The sequence below is a fragment of the Perognathus longimembris genome, chromosome 3 (assembly GCF_023159225.1).
Source record: "Perognathus longimembris pacificus isolate PPM17 chromosome 3, ASM2315922v1, whole genome shotgun sequence".
In the NCBI taxonomy this organism is placed as follows: domain Eukaryota; kingdom Metazoa; phylum Chordata; class Mammalia; order Rodentia; family Heteromyidae; genus Perognathus; species Perognathus longimembris.
In genome coordinates, this window is record NC_063163.1 from 46458240 (window position 1) to 46482425 (window position 24186).

General features: G+C 42.2%; 1 protein-coding gene across 1 annotated transcript in view; it reads right to left on the reverse strand.

The window, feature by feature from the left end:
• Positions 1 to 7282: 7282 nt before the first annotated feature.
• Nek5 (NIMA related kinase 5) overlaps positions 7283 to 24186 on the reverse strand; it is a 59957-nt gene continuing 43053 nt past the window's right edge. The window contains exons 20-24 of the mRNA XM_048341442.1: positions 24151 to 24175; positions 23999 to 24099; positions 19397 to 19531; positions 16767 to 16875; positions 7283 to 8521 (exon numbers count right to left, since the gene is read on the reverse strand). Of these exons, the coding sequence (XP_048197399.1) occupies positions 8299 to 8521; positions 16767 to 16875; positions 19397 to 19531; positions 23999 to 24099; positions 24151 to 24175 (593 nt within the window). The 3' untranslated portion in view covers positions 7283 to 8298. The remainder of the gene's footprint in view (positions 8522 to 16766; positions 16876 to 19396; positions 19532 to 23998; positions 24100 to 24150; positions 24176 to 24186) is intronic.

Sequence of the window (24186 nt, forward strand, 5' to 3'; positions counted from 1 at the left end):
CCAAGTAAGACTAACACCTAGTAGAGCAAATATTAAATCTTTTTTTTTTTCCTGAGTCCTGGAATAAACCCACAAACTCTATACATTCTGAATACATGTCTTACCCCTAAGCTACACTCCCTGCCAAAAATTAAGTTGTAAGGCTTGAGGAGAACCTTTGACTTCATGTCTACCTCCAGGCACACTGGGGCTGGAGTGTGCTTTACTGGGCCTGAACCACACAGTACCTCTCCACAGCTTAGTTCCGGAGTGCCAGGGTCAGCCCCACCTCCACAGCTCCACCTAGAGGTTTCTCCACCTCGGGGCTCTCTGTGATGGCCCTGAAGCCATCCTTTGATCTAGATAGAGGTATCATGAGACCAGTACTCTTACATTCAGCACACCTGTCATGAGCACCACAGGAATAGTGCCCAATTTCCAGCCTAGACCCTTCCAAAGTGGCAGGGGGAGTCACACTTGAGCACTGAGCTCCCTTAAGCTAGTGCTGGCATGTCCAAGAAGCATTACACTGGAATACAGGTAGAGATTTTAGGTGGCCATGGGTAGCCAACCCCAAGATCTCAAGGGTTCCCTGGACTCCTAACTCTGGAACATTCTGCCCTCAAGGCCAGGGCTCAGGAGACCTATAGAGGGAGTGGCAGCCTCGAGGATCTTTGAAATGACTTCAAGATCTTTCTACAACAACCTGGAGTTGCATCTGGCTTCCTCCCACCCAGGCTAATCTCATCAAATATTTATTGGCCCCATTGTTAGTGTTTTCACCCAAGCACACCTTTTTATTCTTCTCAGTCCTGGCAAGCTGAGAATTTTCCATTGAAGTTCTGTTCCCTCTTCTAGATTTTTACTAGAAGCAATCAAGAGAAACTATCAACACCCTACACACATTGTGTAAGAATTTGTTCAGCCAGACCTCTTAACTCATAGTTCCACCTACCACAAAACATCTGTGTAAGAAGTACCTAAAGCTGCTTTTGCTGAGTCCATAAATTAAAGAGAAACAGGATATAGAAGGCAGCACCAGCCTTCATTTTGTACCTGTGTGCTTTGATCTAAGCCATTCTTTCCTGCAGTCACTTTGCAATCACTTTGGGCTCCAGGAAGGATGATATTTACTGATAAGCAGCTTGTGACACTAGTCAAACAGCCACCTAGACAGGCATTCCTTCCCCACCCTCCTTTCATGTGAGTTTTGAACTCAGGGCCTTCAGCTTGCTCCACAGGCACTCTACCACTTTAGCTACACTCCCAGCCTTCTTATCATCTATGGCAAGTGGCAAAACACTTCAAAGGAAGAGAACAGCCAAAAGTTTGAGACAGACCACCCACCAAGTAACAGGACTAAATTGTTCCCATGTCCTCCAAGTAAAGAAGGGATCATTTCTCTGGAACCTCCCCCAGAGACAGACTGAGATAAATGTGAACCAGGCCATTCCCAGGGACTGGGAATGTTTAATCATTATGCATGCACACCTCTCTCCCTCTTCCCAAATTCTTTGTTTAAAAAACTTAAAAAACCCAAGTCCACACCCCATAGGCTTCTGAAGACTTAGTGAAGTGCTATCTTCCCCCTGTTGCTTTATTTGCCATATAGGAGCAAGTGGCTGGACCCGGCACGTTTCCTAGGACATAGAGGCAGTTCACCTAAGTTCTTTGCCCCACTGTAATAAGGATGGCCTTCTTCCAGTCTCCAATATGTATTTCTTACTTGTCTTTATCTACCAAGAACTGAATTATGACCATTGGTAATATATGAGAAGATTCAGGCTCTGTCTACCCTCTTTATCTTCCCAGCCCTCACCCTAAACACTGTTTATAGCAATCTCAGCCTTTTCTCCTCCATATTCTTCCAGTGTCCACGTAGGCCCTTATTACACTTGTTATTGTTGTAGGGAGTACAGCTGATTCCATCTTGATTAGGGAAACATAGTGGGAAATGTTGGGGGGAGTAGAGCTGACTCCATCTTGATTATTAAGTCAACCTGACCCCAAAATTCTGCTTCTGTAAATGGCTTGCTTGGTTTGCTATTTGCTCTACCCCCTGCATCAACCTCCTACATCTGTGCCAGGCTTGCTTAACTTGTTTATTGCTTGCTGTACCCCTTGTGTCAGCTCCCTACATCTGTGCTAGGCTTTTACCCAATTTGAGGACTGCTCAGGGTCACAGTGGAAGCTCCGGAGTCTGCACTGTGTTCCTTGCTGGTCAGACCGCTTTTCACTGTCCCAGTTTCAGCTCCTGAGTCTTTGCTGCATCCCTGGCCGGTCAGTTTGCTTTTTGTTTCCCCAGTAAACACAACTTTTTGCTTGAGAATGTCTGGGAGTGATGGACTATTGGAGGGATGGGGAATCCCCTCCCTTGAACCCCATAACAGTTATATTCAGAGTGCCTGTTGTACTTATTGTATCTCTCAGCACCAATCTTAGTCTATTTGTACAATTATCACAAAGTAACAAGGAATGGGTAAGTTATAAACAATAGAATTTTATTTCTCACAGATCTGGGAGGTAGGAGGTTCAAGGCCAAGACACCAGCAGGTCCGTCAGCCTAGTAAGGGCTGCTCTCTGGTAAGATGGAACTTTGTTGCTGTGTCCTCCCTAGAGTAGGAATCATATCCTCACTGGTAAAAAGGAAAGAAGGGAGAGAAAGGGGGAAAACACTCTCCATCAGTAGGCTTTGTCTATTTATTTAGTTATTTGCTTAGTTTTGGCTATACTTAAGATCTCATGCTTTGCTTTTTGGATACAGTCTTGGGAGTTTTTCTCAGAGCCTGTCTTAGACCACACTCTATGCTATCCTTTCCTCTCAGTAGCTGGGATTACACACACACACCAACATGTTCCACTTATTGGTTGTAATAGGGTGTTGGGAACTTCTTGTGTAGACTGGGGAGGGGAGAGTGAGGCAGGCAGGAAGGAAGGAGGGGAGACAGAGAATAAAGAGAAAGAGCAAGCAGTTGGGCAGAGGACATGACATTGAATAATGTTCTTATTTTGGATTCAGTGAGGTATGGGGTATTTCCTATATTGTTTAAAATCATATGGGTGTTTTATATATTTCATTTATAGCCAAAAATTTACATCATAATGAAGGAAAATCTAAAAGTTGTCCTTCAAACAGAGGAATGAAAACAAGTCAGCACAGTCTATTCTTTCTAGAAGACTAAGGAAGAAGGAAAAGAAAAAAAAAAAGCCCTTAAGAACAAAAGTAAAGTGATTGGCTTCAAAGGTTGACATAGGGAAAGACTAGAAGCAAATAAAGGCTACATAGGTAGAGAGGAAGGGGTCAAAGATACTGACAGAGGGCATGACCTTGAAGAGAAGGCTGGCTTGCCTGTCTTCTGATTCTAGAGTGATGGAGATAAAAGCAGGTTATACGTACAATAGTACATGCCTATAATCCCAGCACTGCAGAGCTGTGAGGATTGTGAGTTCTAAGCCAACCTGGATTTCAGAGTGAGCCTTATTTCAAAAAGATAAACACAAGCCTAAACGAGCCTAAATTAGATAGATCTAAAATAAATGTGAGGTATAAATAAAATTAGGGTGAAAATAGGTAAAGTTGGGCAGAAAGTTGGAGAAAGCACACCTAATGGAGTTGATTTCCTTGATGTAATTAGTGAGGTCATCTATGGAGAAAAATGAGAGTCTGAGTAAAGCACTCCCACAAGAGCTGGGATTTTATAGCTTGTAGATTCGGAAGGAAGGATGGATGGAAGGAAGAAAAGAAGGAAGCAAATGAGGGAGGGAGCCAGGGAGGGAGGAAGTGATGGAGGGAGGAAGTGATGGAGGGAGGGAGTCAGGGAGGGAGGTAGGAAGGGAGGAAAGAAGAGAAAGAGGAAGGGAAGGGGAGAGAAGGGGGGAGGGAAGGAAGGGAAGGAAGGCAGACAAACACAAGAATGGCCAGGAAAAGCTGTACTTGTTAGTTTTAATCATAATAACAGGTAGTATAATCAAGAGTCAAGTGACTCTGGGAGGTAGTATGTCCCTGAGAAAGCCATACAGGCCTGGATAGAACTCAATCTTAGATCTGCCTCTTATTAGCAAGACACTCAAGGCCTCTAATTTCCCCATTTTTAAAGTGATGAATTCTAATCTCAGGTTCTATGGCTTCCCCCTCCTCCCACTGCTCAAGCTCCTTTGCCTCTTTTTTTTTATTCCTCAAACACTAAGGACACCCTTTCTGTACTGTTTCTAGTCTCACTACTTCTGACCCCTAAAATTATGAGCTTTCTTACTATCAACCAATTTTCCCACTTTGCAGACAACTGGGTTCCCAGCAACTCAATTCAGTTGTCACTATCTTAAGTTAGCACAGATCACACAAGATAAAGGCTCAGTCCCACCAGACTCCCCCAGCTGTGGACACCAGTCCCCAAGGACTCCTGAACTTCAGAATGACTATCCATCTAGAGGATTCCTTCAACCTCAGAATGGATAATTTGCTAGCCTGGATCATAGAACTCAGGAAAGCACTTGATCTATTACCAGATTTTTGTTTGGGGTTTTGTTCTGGTACTGGGCCTTAAACTGAGGGCATCTCACTATTCTTTACGTTTTTCTCTAAAGGCTGACACTCTACCACTCGAGCCACATCTGAAGTTCTGACATCTTTGCTGGTTAATTGGAGACAAGAGTCTCTGAGCTTGGCTGACCTTGAACTGAGATCTTCAGATCTCAGCTTCCTGAGTAGTTAGGATTACAGGCATCAGCCACCAGCACCTAGCTACCAGTTCTTTATTAAGGATACACACAGGGCAAGGAGTAAGAGACAGGTGCACAGAGCTGCCATGCCCTTCAAGGCAAGCCACCCTGCCAGAGCCTCAATGTGTCTACCACCTGGAAGTGTTCCAAGCCCATCATTTGAGGTTTTTATGGTTCCATTCTGTAGGCATGATTGATTCATCAGCCATTGGTGAGTAACTCAACTATAGTCCCTAGCAACTTTCTAGAGGTTGGAGGATAGGGCTGAAAGTTCTAACTCCTTAATAATGTGATTCCTCAGACATTTAGACTGAGATCTACATTCTAGGGACTCATCAAGGGCCATCTCAGTAGCAGAACTTAGGTATTCTGAAAGCCTGTTATGAACAACAGAATACTCTTATCACTACTACAACCACTCAGGAAATGCCAAATGTGTGTGTGTGAGAGAGAGAGAGAGAGAGAGAGAGAGAAAGAGAGAGAGAGAGAGAGGGAGAGAGGGAGAGAGAGAGAGGAGAGAGAGAGTTCTTGCAGGATGTAGGAGTGGGGAATGTCAACTACTCTATTGAACTCAACATACTAAGTGTTCGATAAATTTTGCTGAATGGAGGCAGAGGTACATGAAGAAAAGAGGAGTATAAAAAGATGTCTTTTTCATGCAAAATATTCTATTTTTAAAAGACTGCATTACAAAAAAAAATTTAAAGAAAACTTGGCCGGACTTAGATAGGCCACCGTCTGGATCTGCCACCAAACTATAAGAACTTCCTGCATCGAATCACACAGCAGCTTCCGGCTCTTTACCTGGCAGGCATCAGACCCCTTACAAGTGTAAAGGGGAATGGGAAAGTGCTGGGTTTTCAATGGTTCCTCAATACCAGTGGTGCTTTCCTCCCCAGCCAGGAGCTCAGTCCCGAGCACCTGTGCCCAGCACACCTGCCGGTGGGGCAGAAAGCCCTCTGGGTATGGGTGACCCATAGTGTTGTGGCAACTTATGTCCCAATTGGCCTTGGACTGAGGGCCTGAGCACTGTCTCTGGCTTCTTTTTGCTCAAGGTTAGCACTCTGCCACTTGAACCACAGTGCCACTTCTGGCCATTTTCTATATATGTGGTGCTGAGGAATCGAACCCAGGGCTTCATGTATAAGAGGCAAGCACTCTTGCCACTAGGCCATATTCCCAGCCCCCTAGTGCTTCTTTGTATCACAGCACATTTGGATGGGTCTCCTACATCCAGAACAGCTCCAATCTAATTAATCAACCTAATTCATTCAAGAGAACATCAAGAAAGCTGTTTTTCTGGCTTGGGATCAAAAGAACTAGCCTCACATTTTGTATGACCAAAACCATCTGTTGTTAGATGGCCTTTGAAAGGAGCACTGGATGGCTTGAGGCAAGTACAAGGTCCTGAGTCCAAACCTTAGGATCTCAAAAAAAAGAAATGAGTACGGGACTTCAAGTCAGCAGCATAGGTGGACCTGATATTCACTTTATCCTTTACAAACATCTGATCTTCTGAAACTAAATCTGCTCCTTAATCTTTCTGAATCTTCATGTGATGGGGAGATGTTAATGTCCACCTTCATTGAATTTTAGAGTAATGGCACTGAGATGGAGTGTGTGAAACTACTTTGAACATTCCAAACATTAGAGTAAAAGCTTCTGAAATCTTGTCTTTACTAATGACTATGTGTGTGTGTGCGCCGATAACAGCTACAAAGACTTACAGCTTTCAGCAAGTTCTACATGTATCCTTGTACAGTGAATTGACCCCTCTTCAGCAGTCTGATTTATAGCTGAGTTAAGGACAGTGGACTCATTAAGTGTTACACAGTTGTTTAATAACAGCATCAGGATTATAATGTGGTGTTTTGGTTCTGGGCCTGCTGCTCTTTCTTATTCTCTGGCTAGTCTTTGAGGTCAGATCTCTGCTATAGCCCACTCCACCTACACATCTATACAAAGAAAATGGTGTGACTAAAGAGGAAGAAATTGAAATGAACAAGTAGATGTAGTGACAGAAGAAGATTGCTTAAAACACACTTACAGGTTCTTTGTTGTTTTTCAAAAAATTGACTCATGGATCATAAATCATTGTATTGTAAAATACGATTTGCATATATGTTTATTTCCAATGTTCCTAATGTGGTACTTACATGTATTTTAGTTTGTTTACTGAATTACTGTTACTGTGAAAAATGTTGCAACAGTATGTCTCTTTAAGAACATCTAGGTGACTACTGATTTTGCTAAGACTTAACTTTTCAGTGGTCCAACTATACCAACAGCAATGAAAGTTCACATTCCTTATGTAGTTAACGTTATACTTTAACTGTAAAGTACATGTTACATGGTCTTCGTACAGAAATCTATCTTTGTGCTATAATCTCTTCCTAAAGTCTCCCAATTCTACTCCTATAGTTCCACATGCCAAGAAATGTGGAGGGAGTGGGTACTGGTATCGAGGATTGTACTCAGGGCCTTGTGCACCTGCTTGGCTTTTTTGCTCCACTTCTGGCTTTTTTCCTGGTTAATTGGGGATAAATGGCATACAGGGTTTTTCTGACCAGACTGGCTTTGAGCAGCAATCCTCGGAGCTCAGCCTCCCAAATACTAGAATTACAAACTTGAGCCACTAGCACCTGGCAAGAATACTTAAAAAAAATTTTTTTTAAGAAAGAAGGAAGAAAAAGCATAGAGGGGAATGGGACTCTGTCTTGTTTGTGGTGCCTAAGAATTGATAGATTTTGTAGACTTTCTTAAAATTATGCTTTGGGGGTATGGCATTTTCTTTAACGGTACTTCGGATTAGATCTAAGGCCTCATGTTTGCTAAGCATACATTCTACCCTTAGCTACCTCCCCTGCCCCTAAGTCTTTATTTTTCATAATTCCCACAGTATTTTATAAGCTCATATTATAGGCAAAATTATGAAATAAAGACAAGTGTTATCAGTGCTTTCAGAATGTTGTTTAATTATGGAAATATACCTTAGTACCAGGACTTTGATATGAATGAATAAATGAGAATGTGTCTGTGCTGAATCTGTCAATGAGTGCAACAGGAAAGTTACTTCTGTTACATAACTACAAGAAGATATTGCAAGTTTCTAGGAGCCTATTGGTCTCTGTCATTTACCTGATCTCTCTCGCTGCTCCTGGTTGACTCTCTTTCCCCTACCTTAAATCTAAAGCTATCCTCCTTAAGGGAGTTCTGTTATCTAACTTGAAAGAAAAATCAAGTCCTAGAAATGATCACTGAAAAACTCTTACAAACAAATGTTTTTCTTTTACTTGTACCTAAAGAGGTACTATAAGGAATAGGTACTTCTTATTCTTAATAAGAAAACGTATGTGGGAGCTGGGTGCAGTGTGCATGTCTGTAATCCCAGTTATCTGGAGGTAGAGACAGAAGGATCCCAAGTTCAAGGCCAACCTAAGCTTATAGTGAATTCTAGCCCACCCTGAGTGACATAGCAAGACATTGCCTTAAAAACAAAGAATCAAAGAAACATAACAAAATGCCACAAATTACACTGATCCCAGTACATTAAAAAAATCCCAGTAATTACACTTGTACATTTTGATTGATTGTTAGTCCTTAGTCACCATCTGTAAAACAAACTGATGGATTGTTAACCACCTCTGAGACCTCATTTGATTCTTTAGATGTTGTTGTGCTTATCCTTTCTTTTTCTTCTGACTTTTCAGCATCTTTAGAGAAGATGGAAGCCTTTTCCTTTACTTCTTCTTTGGAAGAAGCAAAATTTTCTAGGGATTCTACTACTTCATTTCTCAACTCATCTTCAGATTCTTCAAAATTTCTGAAATAACAGTAAAAATCTGTGTTATGTTATGAAATCAGTGATAAGAAAACTTGCTTCCCTATTCATTTCCTCTCCTTACTTGAGCGACACAAAAGTTGCATTTCACCAGGTGTTTATGGCTCATTCCGGTAATCCTAGCTATGCAGGAGACCTGAGGATCACAGCTCAAAACCAGCGCTGGCAGGAAAGTACATGAGAGAGACAGAGAATGTGTGTGTGTGGTGTGTGGTGTGTATATGTGCATGCGTGTGCCAGTTCTGAGGCCTGAAGTAAGGGCCAAGGTACTGTCCCTGAGCTTCTTTTGTTCAAGGCTAGTACTGTACCACTTGAGCCATAGTTCTCCTCCTGGCTTTTTGATGCTTAATTGGACATAAGAGTCTTAGACTTTTCTGTCTGGGCTGGCTTCGAACCTCTATCCTCAGATCTCAGCCTTCTGGGTAACTAGGATTACAAGCATCAGCCACTGGTTCATGGCTCTGTGAGACTTATCTCCAAGTAAACCACCCCAAAACCAGAAGTGGAGGTGTGGTTCAAATGATTGGTAGAACACCAGACTTGAACGGAAAAGGCCAGTGTGACAGCACAAGGCCCTGAGTTCAAACCCTCAATACTAGCACTCACAAAAGTTCCATACTCAAGTGATAAATGATTAATAGTCTGGCTTTTCTATACACTTAGCAACCAATGTTGGGAGAAACATTTCTCTGTTTAGTTGGACTCACGTTTCAACCTTTATATTAAGTATTACTAATCATCTACACTCAATTAGAGCAAAGGAAAAGCCAGGCACCAGTGGCTCACATTGATAATCCCAGCTACTGAGAAGGCTGAGATGTGAGGATCAAGACTGAAAGCCAGTGCAAACAGTCAAGTCCATAAGTTAACCTCTGAAAAATCAGAAGTGAAGCTCAGTTTCAAAGTGCAAACTAAAGCAATGGAAATCTTAGAGGTAGAGAATAATAGGATGGTGGTTGCCAGAGAGGGGGAGACAACAAAGGAAAATGGGAATGCTCCATCAGAAAATACAAAGCTGCAGTTAAAGAAGCGGAATACCTGCTAAAAGTCTCTTAAGTGTCTCATCACAAATAAATAAACAAAGAGTAACTGAGGATGTATGAATGCATGCAAATAAATTATGTTGGGTTAGACATTCCATAATGTATACATGTTCCCAGATATATTGTGTGTATATTAACAATTTATAATCACAGATGTCAACTGCCATACTTAATCCACAAATATATTATTACTATTAATATCCCATCCAAGTTTCTCATGACACTGAGGAAGAATGTAAAGGTGACTATGTTGAACAAAGGAAAGTAACAGCTAAGATCATTTTGAAGGAAAATATGGACTCTATGAGAATGCGTAGGCTGTAGCTCTACCACATATCAAATGGAATGATAAAGCCATAGTAATTAGAAAAGTAATAATGCAAATATACAAAATAATGCCAGGAGAGGAATGGAGATCCCGGAGTGAACCTATGCTGATAGGAAAATATAGAGGGAGAAAGATGGTGCCGACAGAATAGGGAGGCACCCGACTCGCTCCAACTGAATAGCGAGCTGGGAACTCCAACACCCAACACCCCATCAAGAACCCAGCAAAACCAGCAGCCAGAAGCAGTGGAGAAACGCAGGAAAACAAAAAGGAGCAAAGAAGAAGAACTGAAAACCTACACAGAGCCGGAGAATCTCCGGGGCACCCTCCCCCCACCAGCCAACCCTGGCCCAAACAGGGCCAGGCTGGGAAAGGGGAACCCGGCGATCGGCAGACAGGCTGCCAGGAGCACAGAACTCATATAGCGGGAGACCCCACGGACACAAGGCAGGGTGCGGACCAAGACACACACCGGCAGCGACGAGAAGTTCGGGTCCACACCGGGTTCGGACAAGGGAACCCAGCGCGGCAGAAAGAGGGAACGGGGGAAGCCACCACGACACTTCGCCAACCCCTGAAGGACCAACGGCTGCGCAGGACACACACACAAAGCAGCAAAAGTGAGTCCCCCATTATCCCCTCCCCCAACGGGAGACCAGCTATCAGAGACCCAAGCCCGACAAAGAAGCTAGATCTCCCTCCCTCCCCCTCCCCACTCCCGAGGGAACAAAGAACCCCCAAATCAGGCGGGAAGCTCCCATCAGGCGCTGGGAAGTCAGTTTAGCAGGGGAAGGGCTGAGCAGCCCCAAGGCCCCACAGGTTCCTGAACTGGCAGAACCGGCCCCGCCCCCTTCCCAACAGGGGCTGGGGGACGGCTGGTTGTGCAAACCCCACCTGAGGCGCCTGGAGCTCACAGACTCTTACAACTAAAATCACAGGCGCTGGTGGGCAATACCAGCCCAGCAGGGTCACCTGAGCCTGATCACGTCCCCCTCTCGCAGCGGAGGCGAGGTCTGAGGGTGCCAAGCCACACCCGGACAGTCCATCCCACTGGGCCCCACACATACCGCCCCCCCCAACGGACTTGCAGGAGGGCGCAAGCACAACCCAACAACCCGGGGCTTGCTCTGGGAGGCATATCCCGCTAAAGTGCCTGTTGTAGTGGACGCACAGCACACAGGAGGGCGGGGGCCCCGGCGACAGCGCCCACTCTGGTAGGTGTACCCTGCACTGGTGGGCGGGGCCACAGCAGCAGCACCTGCTGCCGTAGACACGCCTACACACAAGGGAGGGAAGACCAACACAGATCTCCAGATGTGCAAATCACAAAGAAACATAACTCAGTTCATCAAAGGGCAAGCCAACTCGCCAGCTCCAAAAAGCAGCACGACTGAAGAGGAGATGGAGACTAAAAAAGCAAATGAGGCCATGTTAACAGGAATGATCGAAAGCGTCAGAAATGAAATCAGAAAACAATTCCAGGAGTTTAGAGCAGAAATCTGGAAGGATACCCAGGAAGCCAAGAAAGAAATGGAAGCAAAAATGGATACAATGCAAGCCTCCTTTAAAGAAAATCTCCACATCCTGAGAATTGAAATACATGAAAAAATAGATTTAAAATACAACTCTTTAAAGGAAGAAATTTCCACGATCAGAGCTGATCTGACAACCATAAATAGCTCTCTGACCATAAATTCCGCAATTGAAACCATAACACAAAGAGTGGACCACATAGAATCCAGAATCTCTCACCTGGACGATGAAGCACCTGACAACAACCAGAAAATGACCACACTCCAAGAAAAGGTGAAGCTTCAGGGAAGACTAATCCAGGAACTAATGGACAAAGACAAGAGATATAATCTGTGCATAATTGGAATAGAAGAAGGAGCCGAATACCAGAACAGAGGGCTTAATCATGTTCTCAATAAAGTTATTGCAGAAAACTTCCCCAATCTCACAGGAGACCCCATCCAGGTAACCGAAGCCTATAGGACACCTGGCAGGCCAGACCCCAGGAAAGCCACACCAAGGCACATAATATTCAAGACTACAGACCTCAAGATTAAAGAGCAAATTCTGAATTCAGCCAAAGCAAAGAAGGAAACTTTCTTCAATGGGAAGAGGATTCGAATAACATCCGACTTATCCACACAAACTTACCAAGCTCGAAACGAGTGGAAGAACACCATCCAAGTACTTCAGAATAACAATTTACAACCTCGGATCAAATATCCAGCGAAATTGCAGTTCACATTCGAAGGGAAAACCAGATCTTTCCACACCAAAGAGGAGTTAAAGGAGTATGTGAATAAAAAACCAGCCCTACAGCGAATATTAAGAGAGGAACCCCACCCAACAGAGATCATAAAAGACTCACAGACAGAATCAGAAAGAAACTTCAATAGCCAAAGTCCAGCAGAAAGACCAGCTCACTAAAGACAAGAAAAAAAAAAAAAGAGGAAAAAGAGCCCAACAAGAAAATGGAAGGAGAAAAAACACCCTTATCCTTGATCTCTTTAAATATAAATGGTTTAAACTCCCCGATAAAGAGGAGCAGACTGGCAGAATGGATTCGCAAACAAAAAGTTGACATCTGCTGCCTACAAGAGACCCACCTTACAGCAAGGGACAAAAACAGGCTTTGAATGAAAGGATGGAGCAAGATCTACCAAGCAAATGCACCCACCAAAATGGCAGGTGTAGCCATTCTGATCTCAGACAAGCTGGACTTCTCATTAAAGTCAACTCAAAAAGACAAAGAAGGACACTACATATTAATACAAGGAAAAATCCAGAATCAAGAAATCACGGTGATAAATGTATACTCACCGAACAAAAGAGGCCCTACATATGTCAAGCAAATTCTCACAGAATTACAGAGCAAGATAGACGCACACACAATCATAGTGGGTGACTTTAATACTCCTCTCTCTCCAAGAGACAGATCCAACACCCAGAGGATTAGTAAGGGAGCTGAGGACCTAAATAACACCATTTCCCAAATGGATCTAACAGACCTATATAGAACCTTCCACCCTACAGAGACCCAATACACCTTCTTTTCAGCAGCCCATGGATCATATTCCAAAATAGACCACGTCATAGCCCACACAAAGAACCTCAGCAAATACAAAAGTATTGACATCATCCCATGTATTATATCTGATCACAGTGGATTAAAGGTAACTCTCAACAACAAAGGATACCACAGAGCCTATACACACTCTTGGAGGCTAAACCCCACGCTGCTATCCAACACTTGGGCCACAGACCAAATTAAAGATGAAATCAACGAATTCATAAGCCACAATGACAAAGAAAACACATCTCAAAGAAACCTATAGGACACAGCTAAGGCCGTACTGAGGGGCAAGATCATTGCACTCAGCACCCACATTAAAAGAATGGAAGCAGAGCAGGTGAATAACCTCACGATGAAACTAAAACAACTGGAGAAACAAGAAATGACAAAATCTAGGGCTGGGGATATGGCCTAGTGGCAAGAGTGCCTGCCTCGGATACACGAGGCCCTAGGTTCGATTCCCCAGCACCACATATACAGAAAACCGCCAGAAGCAGTGCTGTGGCTCAAGCGGCAGAGTGCTAGCCTTGAGCGAGAAGAAGCCAGGGACAGTGCTCAGGCCCTGAGTCCAAGGCCCAGGACTGGAAAAAAAAAAAAAAAAGAAATGACAGAATCTAAAACGACTAGGAGGGGAGAGATCACAAAGATTAAAGAAGAGATAAATCTGATTGAAAATAGAAAGACCATTCAACAAATAAACAAGACTAAAAGCTGTTTCTTTGAGAAAATATACAAAATTGACAGACCCCTTGCAAGACTTACAAAAAAAAGAAGAGAAGAGACTCATATACGTAAAATCAGGGACTCCACCGGAAAAATTATAACAAGTACACATGATATTCAAACAATCATAAGGAGCTATTTCCAAAACCTCTACTCAGCAAAAAACAATAATTTTACAGAAATGGATCAATTCTTAGAGAAGTACAAACTGCCCAAACGGAACCAAGAAGAAATTAATCAACTAAATAAACCAATAACTTACGGTGAGATACAGGAGGTAATCAAGAACCTCCCTACTAAGAAGAGCCCAGGCCCAGATGGATTCACCAATGAATTCTACAAAACCTTTAGTGAGGAGCTAATACCAATACTCCTCAAACTCTTCCACGAAATAGAAACAGAGGGAGAAATCCCAAGCTCATTCTACGAAGCTAATATCATACTCATTCCCAAACCAGGCAAAGATCCAACAAAAAAAGAGAACTACAGACCAATATCACTAATGAACACAGACGCAAAGATCCTCAATAAAATATTAGCTAACAGGATCCAGAAACTGATCAAGAAAATCATACATCATGACCAAGTGGGCTTCATCCCTCAGTCACAAGGATGGTTCAACATCCGTAAATCAATCAACGTAATTCACCACATAAACAGATCTAAAATTAAGAATTTCATTGTTATCTCAGTCGATGCCCAAAAAGCCTTTGACAAAATACAACATCCATACCTATTAAAAGCTTTGGAGAGAACAGGAATAGATGGAACATTCCTCAAAACAATAAAAGCCATATACAACAGACCAACTGCTAATATCATATTAAATGGAGAGAAACTTAAATCATTCCCCCTAAACTCAGGAACAAGACAAGGATGCCCACTCTCCCCACTTCTGTTCAACATAGTGCTGGAATCCCTAGCCATAGCAATAAGGCAAGAGGAGGACATCAAAGGGATCTACATCGGCAAGGAAGAAATCAAGTTATCCCTATTCACAGACGACATGATTTTATATCTGAAGGACCCAAAAAACTCAGTACCCAAACTCCTACACCTAATAAACCAATTTGGCAAAGTAGCAGGATATAAAATCAACCCACAAATGTCAGCAGCTTTTCTGTACACCAGCAATAGACAAACAGAAAAGGAAATTATGGAAACAATTCCATTTACAGTAGCCAAAAACAGAATAAAGTACCTAGGGATCAACTTAACCAAGGACGTGACGGACCTATTCAATGAAAACTACAAAAATCTAATAAGGGAAATCAAAAAAGACACAAGGAGATGGAAAGACCTCCCATGCTCATGGGTAGGCAGAATCAATATAGTGAAAATGGCCATATTCCCCAATTTGTTATACAAATTCAATGCAATACCTATCAAAATCCCAGCCACATTCTTCACTGAAATAGAGAAACCAATCCACAAATTCATATGAAACAGCAAAAAACCTAGAATAGCCAAAGCAATTCTAGGCAAAAAAAATAGTGCAGGAGGTATCACAATACCAGACTTCAAGCTCTACTACAAAGCCATCATAACAAAAACAGCATGGTATTGGTATAAAAACAGATCGGAAGACCAATGGATTAGAATTGAAGACCCAGAAATAAAACCGCACTCTTACAGCCAACTGATATTCGACAAAGGAGCTAAAGACATACAGTGGAATAAACATAGCCTCTTCAACTACTGGTGCTGGGAGAACTGGGCAACCATATGCAGAAAACTCAAAGTAGACCCAAGCCTATCACCATGCACCAAGATCAACTCAAAATGGATCAAGGACCTCAATATCAGACCTGAATCCTTGAAACTATTGAAAGACAGAATAGGAAAGACGCTAGAACTTATAGGCACAGGAAGGAACTTCCTGAATAGAGTCCCAGGGGCACAACAAATATGGGAAACACTCGACAAATGGGACTACTTCAAATTAAAAAGTTTCTGCACAGCTAAGGTCATAGCCACCAAAATAGAAAGACAGCCAACGATATGGGAAAGGATCTTTACCAGCACAGCAACAGACAAAGGCCTGATATCTGTCATCTACAGAGAACTCAAAAAACTAAGCCCCTCCAAGCCCAATAAACCTATTAGGAAATGGGCAAAGGAGCTAAAGAGAGACTTCACAAGAGAAGATATAAAAATGGCAAAGAAACACATGAGGAAATGCTCAACAACCCTGCTAATAAAGGAAATGCAAATAAAAACAACCCTGAGATACCACCTCACCCCAGTTAGAATGGCCTATACTCTGAACTCAGGAAACAACAAATGCTGGAGGGGCTGTGGGGAAAGAGGAACCCTTCTCCATTGTTGGTGGGAGTACATATTAGTACAACCACTTTGGAAAACAGTATGGAGGTTTCTCAAAAAGCTCAATATAGACCTAGCCTATGACCCAGCCATACCACTCCTAGGCATCTATCCTAAACAGCAAAACCCAAGATATCAAAAAGACATTTGTACTTCCATGTTTATTGCGGCACAATTCACAATAGCCAAAATATGGAAACAACCCAGATGCCCCTCCACAGACGAATGGATCCAAAAAATATGGTACTTATACACAATGGAATACTACATAGCGATTAGGAATGGTGAAATATTGTTATTCGCAGGGAAATGGTCAGAACTCGAACAAATAATGTTGAGTGAGACAAGCCTAGAACACAGAAAACAAAGGGGCATGATCTCCCTGATATATGACTGTTAACAAAGGGAGACGGAGAGACAGTACAGACCAAGTCTGTGAATACTGTATATGTTCTTGATACATTGTATATTGCATATATGTCTACCTGACCTAGACAAGGGATAGAAAAACAGGTTGTAAGATATCACAAGAAATGTACACACTGCCCTGCTATGTAACTGCACCCTTTTTGCACAACACCTTGTAAAAAAATTTATGTTCAATTAATAAAAAAAAAAGAAAATATAATCACCTTAGCTAGGTTTCAACCACCTTCCACCCCATAACAGCAGTTTCAGTGTTGCCCAGTGCTCCATTTAGACACCTGCTAGTGAATTACTTACGTATCATCACCATCAGATCCTGCTTCCAGTTGTTCCTTGTCTACTTCAATGCCAGAGGTCATTTCCACCTCCTCTTCATCTTTAGGAAGACATTGTTTCAAGGTCCCTACTGTTAAAGAAATGACAAAGTGAGAATAAAGCCACCCTACCCAGACATCTGATAACCAATATATGCCAAAATTCCTACAGTGAATCACAACTAGGATGGCAAAACATTCCATTCATCTCCACCAAAACGGTAATACTGGTGTCTCATGTCTGTAAACCTAGCTACACAGCTAATGAGATATGAGGATCATGGTTCAAACTTGGCCCATGCATGAAAGTTGTGAGAGTCTTATCTCCTATTAACCACCAAAAAAAGCCAGAAGTGGGTCTGTGACTCAAGTGGTAGAATACTAGCCTTAGCAGAAAAGCTCAGAGACAGTGCTCAGGTTCTGAGTTCAAGCCCCAGGACTGACACATACACACACACACACACACACACACACACACACACACCTGAGTTTACAAATGAGGCGATAAGAGATAAGATTGGTTAGACTGATTATCTTACTGAGAGAATCAGAGCCAGAATTCACATCACATCTGAGTACAATTTCTAGTCTTAACCATTATTTATTGCTGCCTACTAATATGCTACATAGAAACCAGGAGTATAACTTAGTGTTAGTGTGTATGTATAGTAAGTGCTTGGTCCTAGGTTCAATCTTCCACACCAAAGCAGTAAATACACATAAATCCACACTACATATATAACATGCATGTTCTTATGTTATAAAACTTTATATATTGCAAACCTTTTAGGCATTATGTCTTACAGAACAAATTTATATCATTATAGTATGAAAGCCCTACAAAAATACAGGTATAGGGAATTATATTTATGTCTCAATAGGAAAGAAATCACTTCAGAATAAATGTAAATTTAGGTTTTTTTTTGTTGTTGTTTTGTTTTTTGCCAGTCCTGGGCCTTGGACTCAGGGGCTGAGCACTGTCCCTGGCTTCCTTTTGCTCAAGGCTAGCACTCTGCCACTTGAGCCACAGCGCCACTTCTGGCCGTTTTCCATATATGTGGTACTGGGGAATTGAACCCAGGGCTTCATGTATACGAGGCAGACTCTCTTGCCACTAGGCCATATTCCCAGCCCAAATGTAAGTTTAAACAAAGAGGAAATAAATTATATATTAGGCATTTTGAATGTATGCTTATAGTCCCAGATACTCTGGAGGCTGAGGTATGATAATTTGAGCCTAGGAGTTTTAAGTCCAGTGTAGGCAACATAGCAAAGATCTAGAGAAAAACAAAAGCACAATCTTGCTCAAAGTTGAAGATAAACTGTTGGGATGCATTTTTTCTTTTTTGTTGTTGTTGCCAGTCCTGGGCCTTGAACTCAGGACCTGAGCACTGTCCCTGGCTTCTTTTTGCTCAAGGCTAGCACTTTGCCACTTGAGCAACAGTGCCACTTCTGGCCATTTTCTATATATGTGGTGCTGGGGAATCGAACCCAGGGCTTCATGTATAAGAGGCAAGCACTCTTGCCACTAGGCAATATTCCCAGCCCCTGGGATGCATTTTTATTGCCTATAGGGGAGTAGTTTGAGTCCATTGACTATCAAACAATGAACTGATTCAGCTAAGTGCTAAGCCATACTAGATTATCATCTGCAAAGCTGCTAGTCCTTTTTATCCATTATCAGTTGTTTATATTCAAGAAAATGAGTCCAATGTCACTTGTTAGTAGCATTTGGTACAGGTCTAAACAAAGCAAGTCAAAATTTCTGAAATGGTAGACAGTTGTCTCTCCAGACTAACAGTATTACATTTTCAAAGCTTGGACAAAATTCATCAGGAGCTGGTGGTATTGATAAAAAATAAACTACAGTTATGGGTTCCAAGCACTGAAAACTTTAAAGTCCAACTAAAATATGTATAAGAATGCCATAGCAGAGCGGAGCACTGGTGGCTCATGAGATTTTGAGGATCGGGTTGCAAAGTCAGCAAAGTCAGGAATGTCCATGAGACTCTTATCTCCAATTAAAAATGTAAAAAAAAAATCCAGAAGTGGAGCTGTGGCTCAAGTAGTAGAGCCACTACTAGCCTTGAGCACAATAGGTCGAGGATGGTGCCCAGGCCCTGAGTTCAAGTCCCAGGACCAGCAAAAAAAATCTCATAGCAGCATTATTTCCAGTAGCCCACAGATGGGAACAACCCAAATGCCCTTATGAAGTACTAAGTAGCAAAGCCATCTGAGAGAGGAGAAGGGAAGGAGAGGAAGGAGGAAGAAGAGGAGGAGGGAAGCCAGGTGTGATATGTACCTGCAATCCCAGCAAATCAGAAGAATTCTAATGCTACTTAACCTAGGCAATATAATGAGACCTTGACTCAGAGAGAGAGAAAAGAAGAGGAACGTAGTTCTGACCTTTGTTACAATGTGAATGTACCTTGAAAACATTACAGGAAGTAAAGGGAGCAGAGACAAAAACTACACATGTTCCATGTATATAGAATGTCTAAAATAAGCAAATCAAGACTATTGATTGCCAGGCACCCATTGTGACTATGAGTGAGTAGAGGATTTCTTTTCTAAGGTTATTAATGTGTGCTAGAGATAAACAAACTATTATACCAGGTTCTTCTTCACTGGAAGGAAATGAGCTACTCAGGTGTGCTGCTGCCAAAATAGCCATCAAAGTTCCTGGTGCTTCATGTTGCCATTGCTTCCTGTTTTCTGGACCACCTTCCATCACAATCACTTGACCATCTGAAGAGGAAACTCTGTTATTACAAGTTTGACAAGAAATGTACTTACTACCTTACATATGTAACTGTAATCCCTCAGTACATTACCTTGACAATAAAATTAAACTTTAAAAAGTGATTTAGTGGTTCATGTCTGTAATCCTAGCTATTTAGGAAGTTGAGATCTGAGGATTGCTGTTCAAAGCCAGGCCAGGAATGGCAAAAAAAAAAGTAAGAATGCTTCTTCTTTTGAATTTTCATGAAATCACATTATATGGGAACCTTAGAGGCAATCACATCTCATCTGACGAATAAAGAAACTGAAGTAACAGAACATTGATGAGGTATATTGGGAGAGGCCTGCGATCTCAGCTACTTGGGAGGCAGAGATTGGGAGAATCACAGTTTAAGTTAGAGAGACTCCAACAAATAAGCTGAGCACGGTGGCATAGGCCTGGAACCCCAGCCTCGGAAAAAACATAATAGGAGAATTGAGGTCCAGGCCACCACTGGCAAAAATTTAAGAACCTATTTGAAAAATAACCACAACAAAAAGAAAGTTGTTGTTGTTGTTGTTGTTGTTGTTGTTGTGTGTGTGTGTGTGTGTGTGTGTGTATGACTTAAGTGGGAGACAGCCTGCCTGGCAAGCATGAGGCCCTGAGTTCAAATCCTAGTACCAATGAAAGCTTTAAAAAGTGAAACTAATTTTTAAACTAAATTTTAAAAATAGCTGATGGGAAGAAATGTCTTAGGTTTTTTTCATATTTGTTTTTATTTAGTTGTACAGGAGTTGCTGTTTAACAAAGTAGTTTCTGAATATGATGCATCTTGATCAATTCCACCCCTTTCAACATTCTTACCCTTCTCTCCCCAACCCACCCTTTCCCTCCCTCCTTTCAATTTTGTAGGGTACACATTGCATCCTCTATTGCATCCTTCCTCTCTTCTCTTCATTGGTTTACCCATCTCTCCTTGGCCCTACCACACTTCCTGATGTTTATTGTTGAATTCTGATTTTGCCTTTCCAAGCAATTTCACTATTTGAGTTCTCCATTGAATCTACCATATTTCAGTTCATGCATTTGTATACAGTTGCCTAGCACTCAACATATTTACTTATAAGTTTATAAGCTAATTCTAGCTTCCACATATAAGAGAAAACATGCATGCTTTGTCTCTTTGGGAGTGAAGAAGAATTGTGTTGTGCTAAAAACTTCTATTTTAATTTGAAATATCATTTTAAGTTAGGTATCCCCCCCAATTGTCTTCTTGAATTATGAGTCAAGTCACATACTTACACTAGTGACTTCAGTAATATACACTCATCCCTTATAATCAAGAAGGAATGATTCCAGGACCCCCAAGGATATCAAATTCTGTGGGTGCTCAAGTCTATTACAGATAGTAGAATAATATTTGCATATAACTCAAACTTATTCTCCTAGTCTCTAATACAGTGTAAATGACATGAATCGTTGGTAGGCTGAATTGTTTATGGAATAAATATTAGAGGCTTTTGTTTTAGTTTTTGTTTTGCTGTGTGTGTGTGTGTGTGTGTGTGTGTGTGTAACTGTGCGTGCGCACGCGTGCCCACACCAGTAATGGGGCTGGAACTCAGGACCTAGGTTCTGTCCCTTAGCTTTTTCTGATCAAGGCTGGAGTTCTACCACTAGGGTCACAGCTCTACTTCGGGCTTTTTGCTAGTTAACTAGAGATAGAAGTCTCATGGACTTTCTTGCCCAGACTAGCTTTGAACCTCAAATCATCAAATCTTGCCATCCTGAGTAGCTAAAATTATAGGCACGAGCCTCTATTGCCCAGCCTTTATTCATTTTTTGAAAAGTATTTTCTGTTGGGTGCCAGTGGCTCAACCTGTAATCCTAGATACAGGAGGCTGAAATCAGAGGATCAACATTTGAAGCCAGCCTGTGCAGGTAAGTCCATGTGACTTATCTCCAATAAACTACCCCCAAAAAGTCAGAACCAGAGCTCTTGCTCACATGATAGAGAGCTAGCTTTGAGCAAAAGAAGCTCAGAAATAGCACCCAAGCCCTGAGTTCAGAAACAAAACAATATTTTCCATCTGTCATTGGTTGAATACAAGGACATGGAGGGCTGGTATTGAATCTTCTAAGTAAATAAGCAAATAAATAAACAAATAAATAGCATATTGGCCTAGAAAGTAATTATATGTATCTTTACACTTAATTCTTGAAACCTTGGGAAAACTAATCTTTTCATTCCAACTTTAGTTATGAAATATATGACTCTTTCTTTCTTTCTTTTTTTTTTTTTTTGGCCAGTCCTGGGGCTTGGACTCAGGGCCTGAGCACTGTCCCTGGCTTCTTCTTTGCTCAAGGCTAACACTCTACCACTTGAGCCACAGCGCCACTTCTGGCCATTTTCTGTATATGTGGTGCTGGGGAATCGAACCCAGGGCCTCATGTATACGAGGCAAGCACTCTTGCCACTAGGCCATATCCCCAGCCCCCTCATTCCAACTTTAGTTATGAAATATATGACTCTCCACAAATTTGCAAGGAAATTATTAAGCTGGCATTGGAGGGCATATCTAATCAATTGCCTTTCCTTGGACTTCATTTTATTCACTTGTGTTCTTTATTTTGTGTTGATAGTAGGGCTTGAATTGAGGCCCTCTCTCTTTTGCTTGACTCAAGGCTCTGGACCATTTGAGCCATCCCTTTAGTTCTAGCTTTTTTCTGGTTAACTGAAGATAAAGAGTCTCATGGACAATCCTGTCTGGCTTCCAACCCCAATCTTCAAATCTCAACCTCCTGAGTGGCTTAGATTCCAAGCATGAGCTACCAGTGCCTAGCTTTCCCACCACTTTCAAAAAGAAGTAGCATCCTGGATTTTTCTTCCTTTACTTTTGCCTGGCAAGCATGGTCAGTTCTTTGGGATAATTATCAGGCAAGTCTCTCCAGGGGATGGAGGAGAAAACAAAACCCTTTTCCAGTTGTTTGGAATAAAATCTGTAGAGAGTGGACTGAAAATAAGCTCTTTTTCAGAGACTCTTATCTCCAAGTAACCACCAAAAAAGCCAAAGGAGGAGCTGTGGCTCAGGTGGTAGAGCACTAGCTAGCCTTGAGCACAAAAGCTCAGGGACACTGCCCAGGCTGAGTTCAAGTCCCAGGATTCACACAGCCACACAAACTATACTACAATTGTGTAAAATATAACTTTGGAGATAGTCTGAGAAAAGATACATAGGGCCTTTCTAATTATTTTTGCCACTTCCTATGGAACCTATGATTACTTCAAAATAAAATAATTTCAAGAAAAAGTTTATAGTAATTTAACAATCTAAAAATTAATGTTAACAATACAGAACAAGGTTCCAGTGACTTACATCTATAGCTACACAAGAAACTGAAATTTGAAGACAGAGGTTCAAAGCTAGCCATGTAAACAAATCTGAGGGACTCTTACCTCTAATAATTAACAAGCAAAAAGTAGACATGTGGCTCCGGTGGTAGAGTTCAAATCCCAGTGCCAGCAACAAAAAATGTTAAAATATCACAGGGCACCAGTGTAATTCTAGCATCTTGGGAGGTTGGGATATGAGGATCACGGTTCAAAGCCAGCCAAGGCAGAAAAGTCCCTAAGAAACTTTCATCTCCAATTAATTAACCATTCAAAAACCCAAAGTGGGAGCTGTGGCTGGAAGTAGTAGAGCACCACTAGCCTTAAGCAAGAAAGCTCAGGGACAGCACCCAGGCCCTGAGTTCAAGCCCTACAGCCGACAACAATATATATCTCCAATGTATTTCACACATAAAAGTTAGATACCTAACACTTTAACTAATTATTTCTAGTCATACAAACTGGAACAAACCTCACAAAAGGTTTTCTCTCTCTCTCTCTCTCTCTCCTCTCTCTCTCTCCTCTCTCTCTCTCTCTCTCCTCTCTCTCTCTCTCTCTCTCTCTCTCTCTCTCTCCCCCCCCCCCGGGTCCCTCCTCCCTCTTCCCTCCCTCCCCTCCCCTCCTTTTGTTTTGTTTCCTGTGGTGCTGGCTGTAGAGCACAGTGCCTGGCACATACCAAGCAAGGGCTCTCCTATGGGGCTTCAGCTCCAGTTCTGCTTATTGTTTTGATGCCATTTCAACACATATGTCCCAGAATCTGTTCTATGAACAAGGTCTCTATAAACTGAAAAAAAAAAAAAGACATGGCTCAACTCCCAGAAGCAAGCCAAGCAGTGGGCCAAGTACTTGTCCACAGTAACCAAGGCCCTCCAACTGTCCTTAGGGCAAACATCTCCACCCTTCTCATTTCTGCCCAAACAGCTTCAATCCCACCTTTTATAAACATATCAGCCTACAATATGTTACCCCTTACCCCAACTTCCTTGACAGTTTTTAAAAAATTTCAAAAGGGAAATCTATCCTAACAGAATGAGCTCTGATAACACAATTGCTAGGCCCCCCTGGTCTTCCTTGGTGCCGATTGAAATAAACTGAGCACACTCACCATCAGGCATGGTGGGGCAGGCAGTGCTGACATCCGCTGCTGCCATCATTTGCAGCAGAGTCTCAGGTGCTCTGGATTCCCACTGCCTCCTGTTTTTGCAGCTGTGGCAGCCTGTGGGCAGCACTCTGTGTCTAAGAGAGTCACTCGTTAACTCCAAAGCAGCCAGGGTGTGACTAGCTGCATCAAAC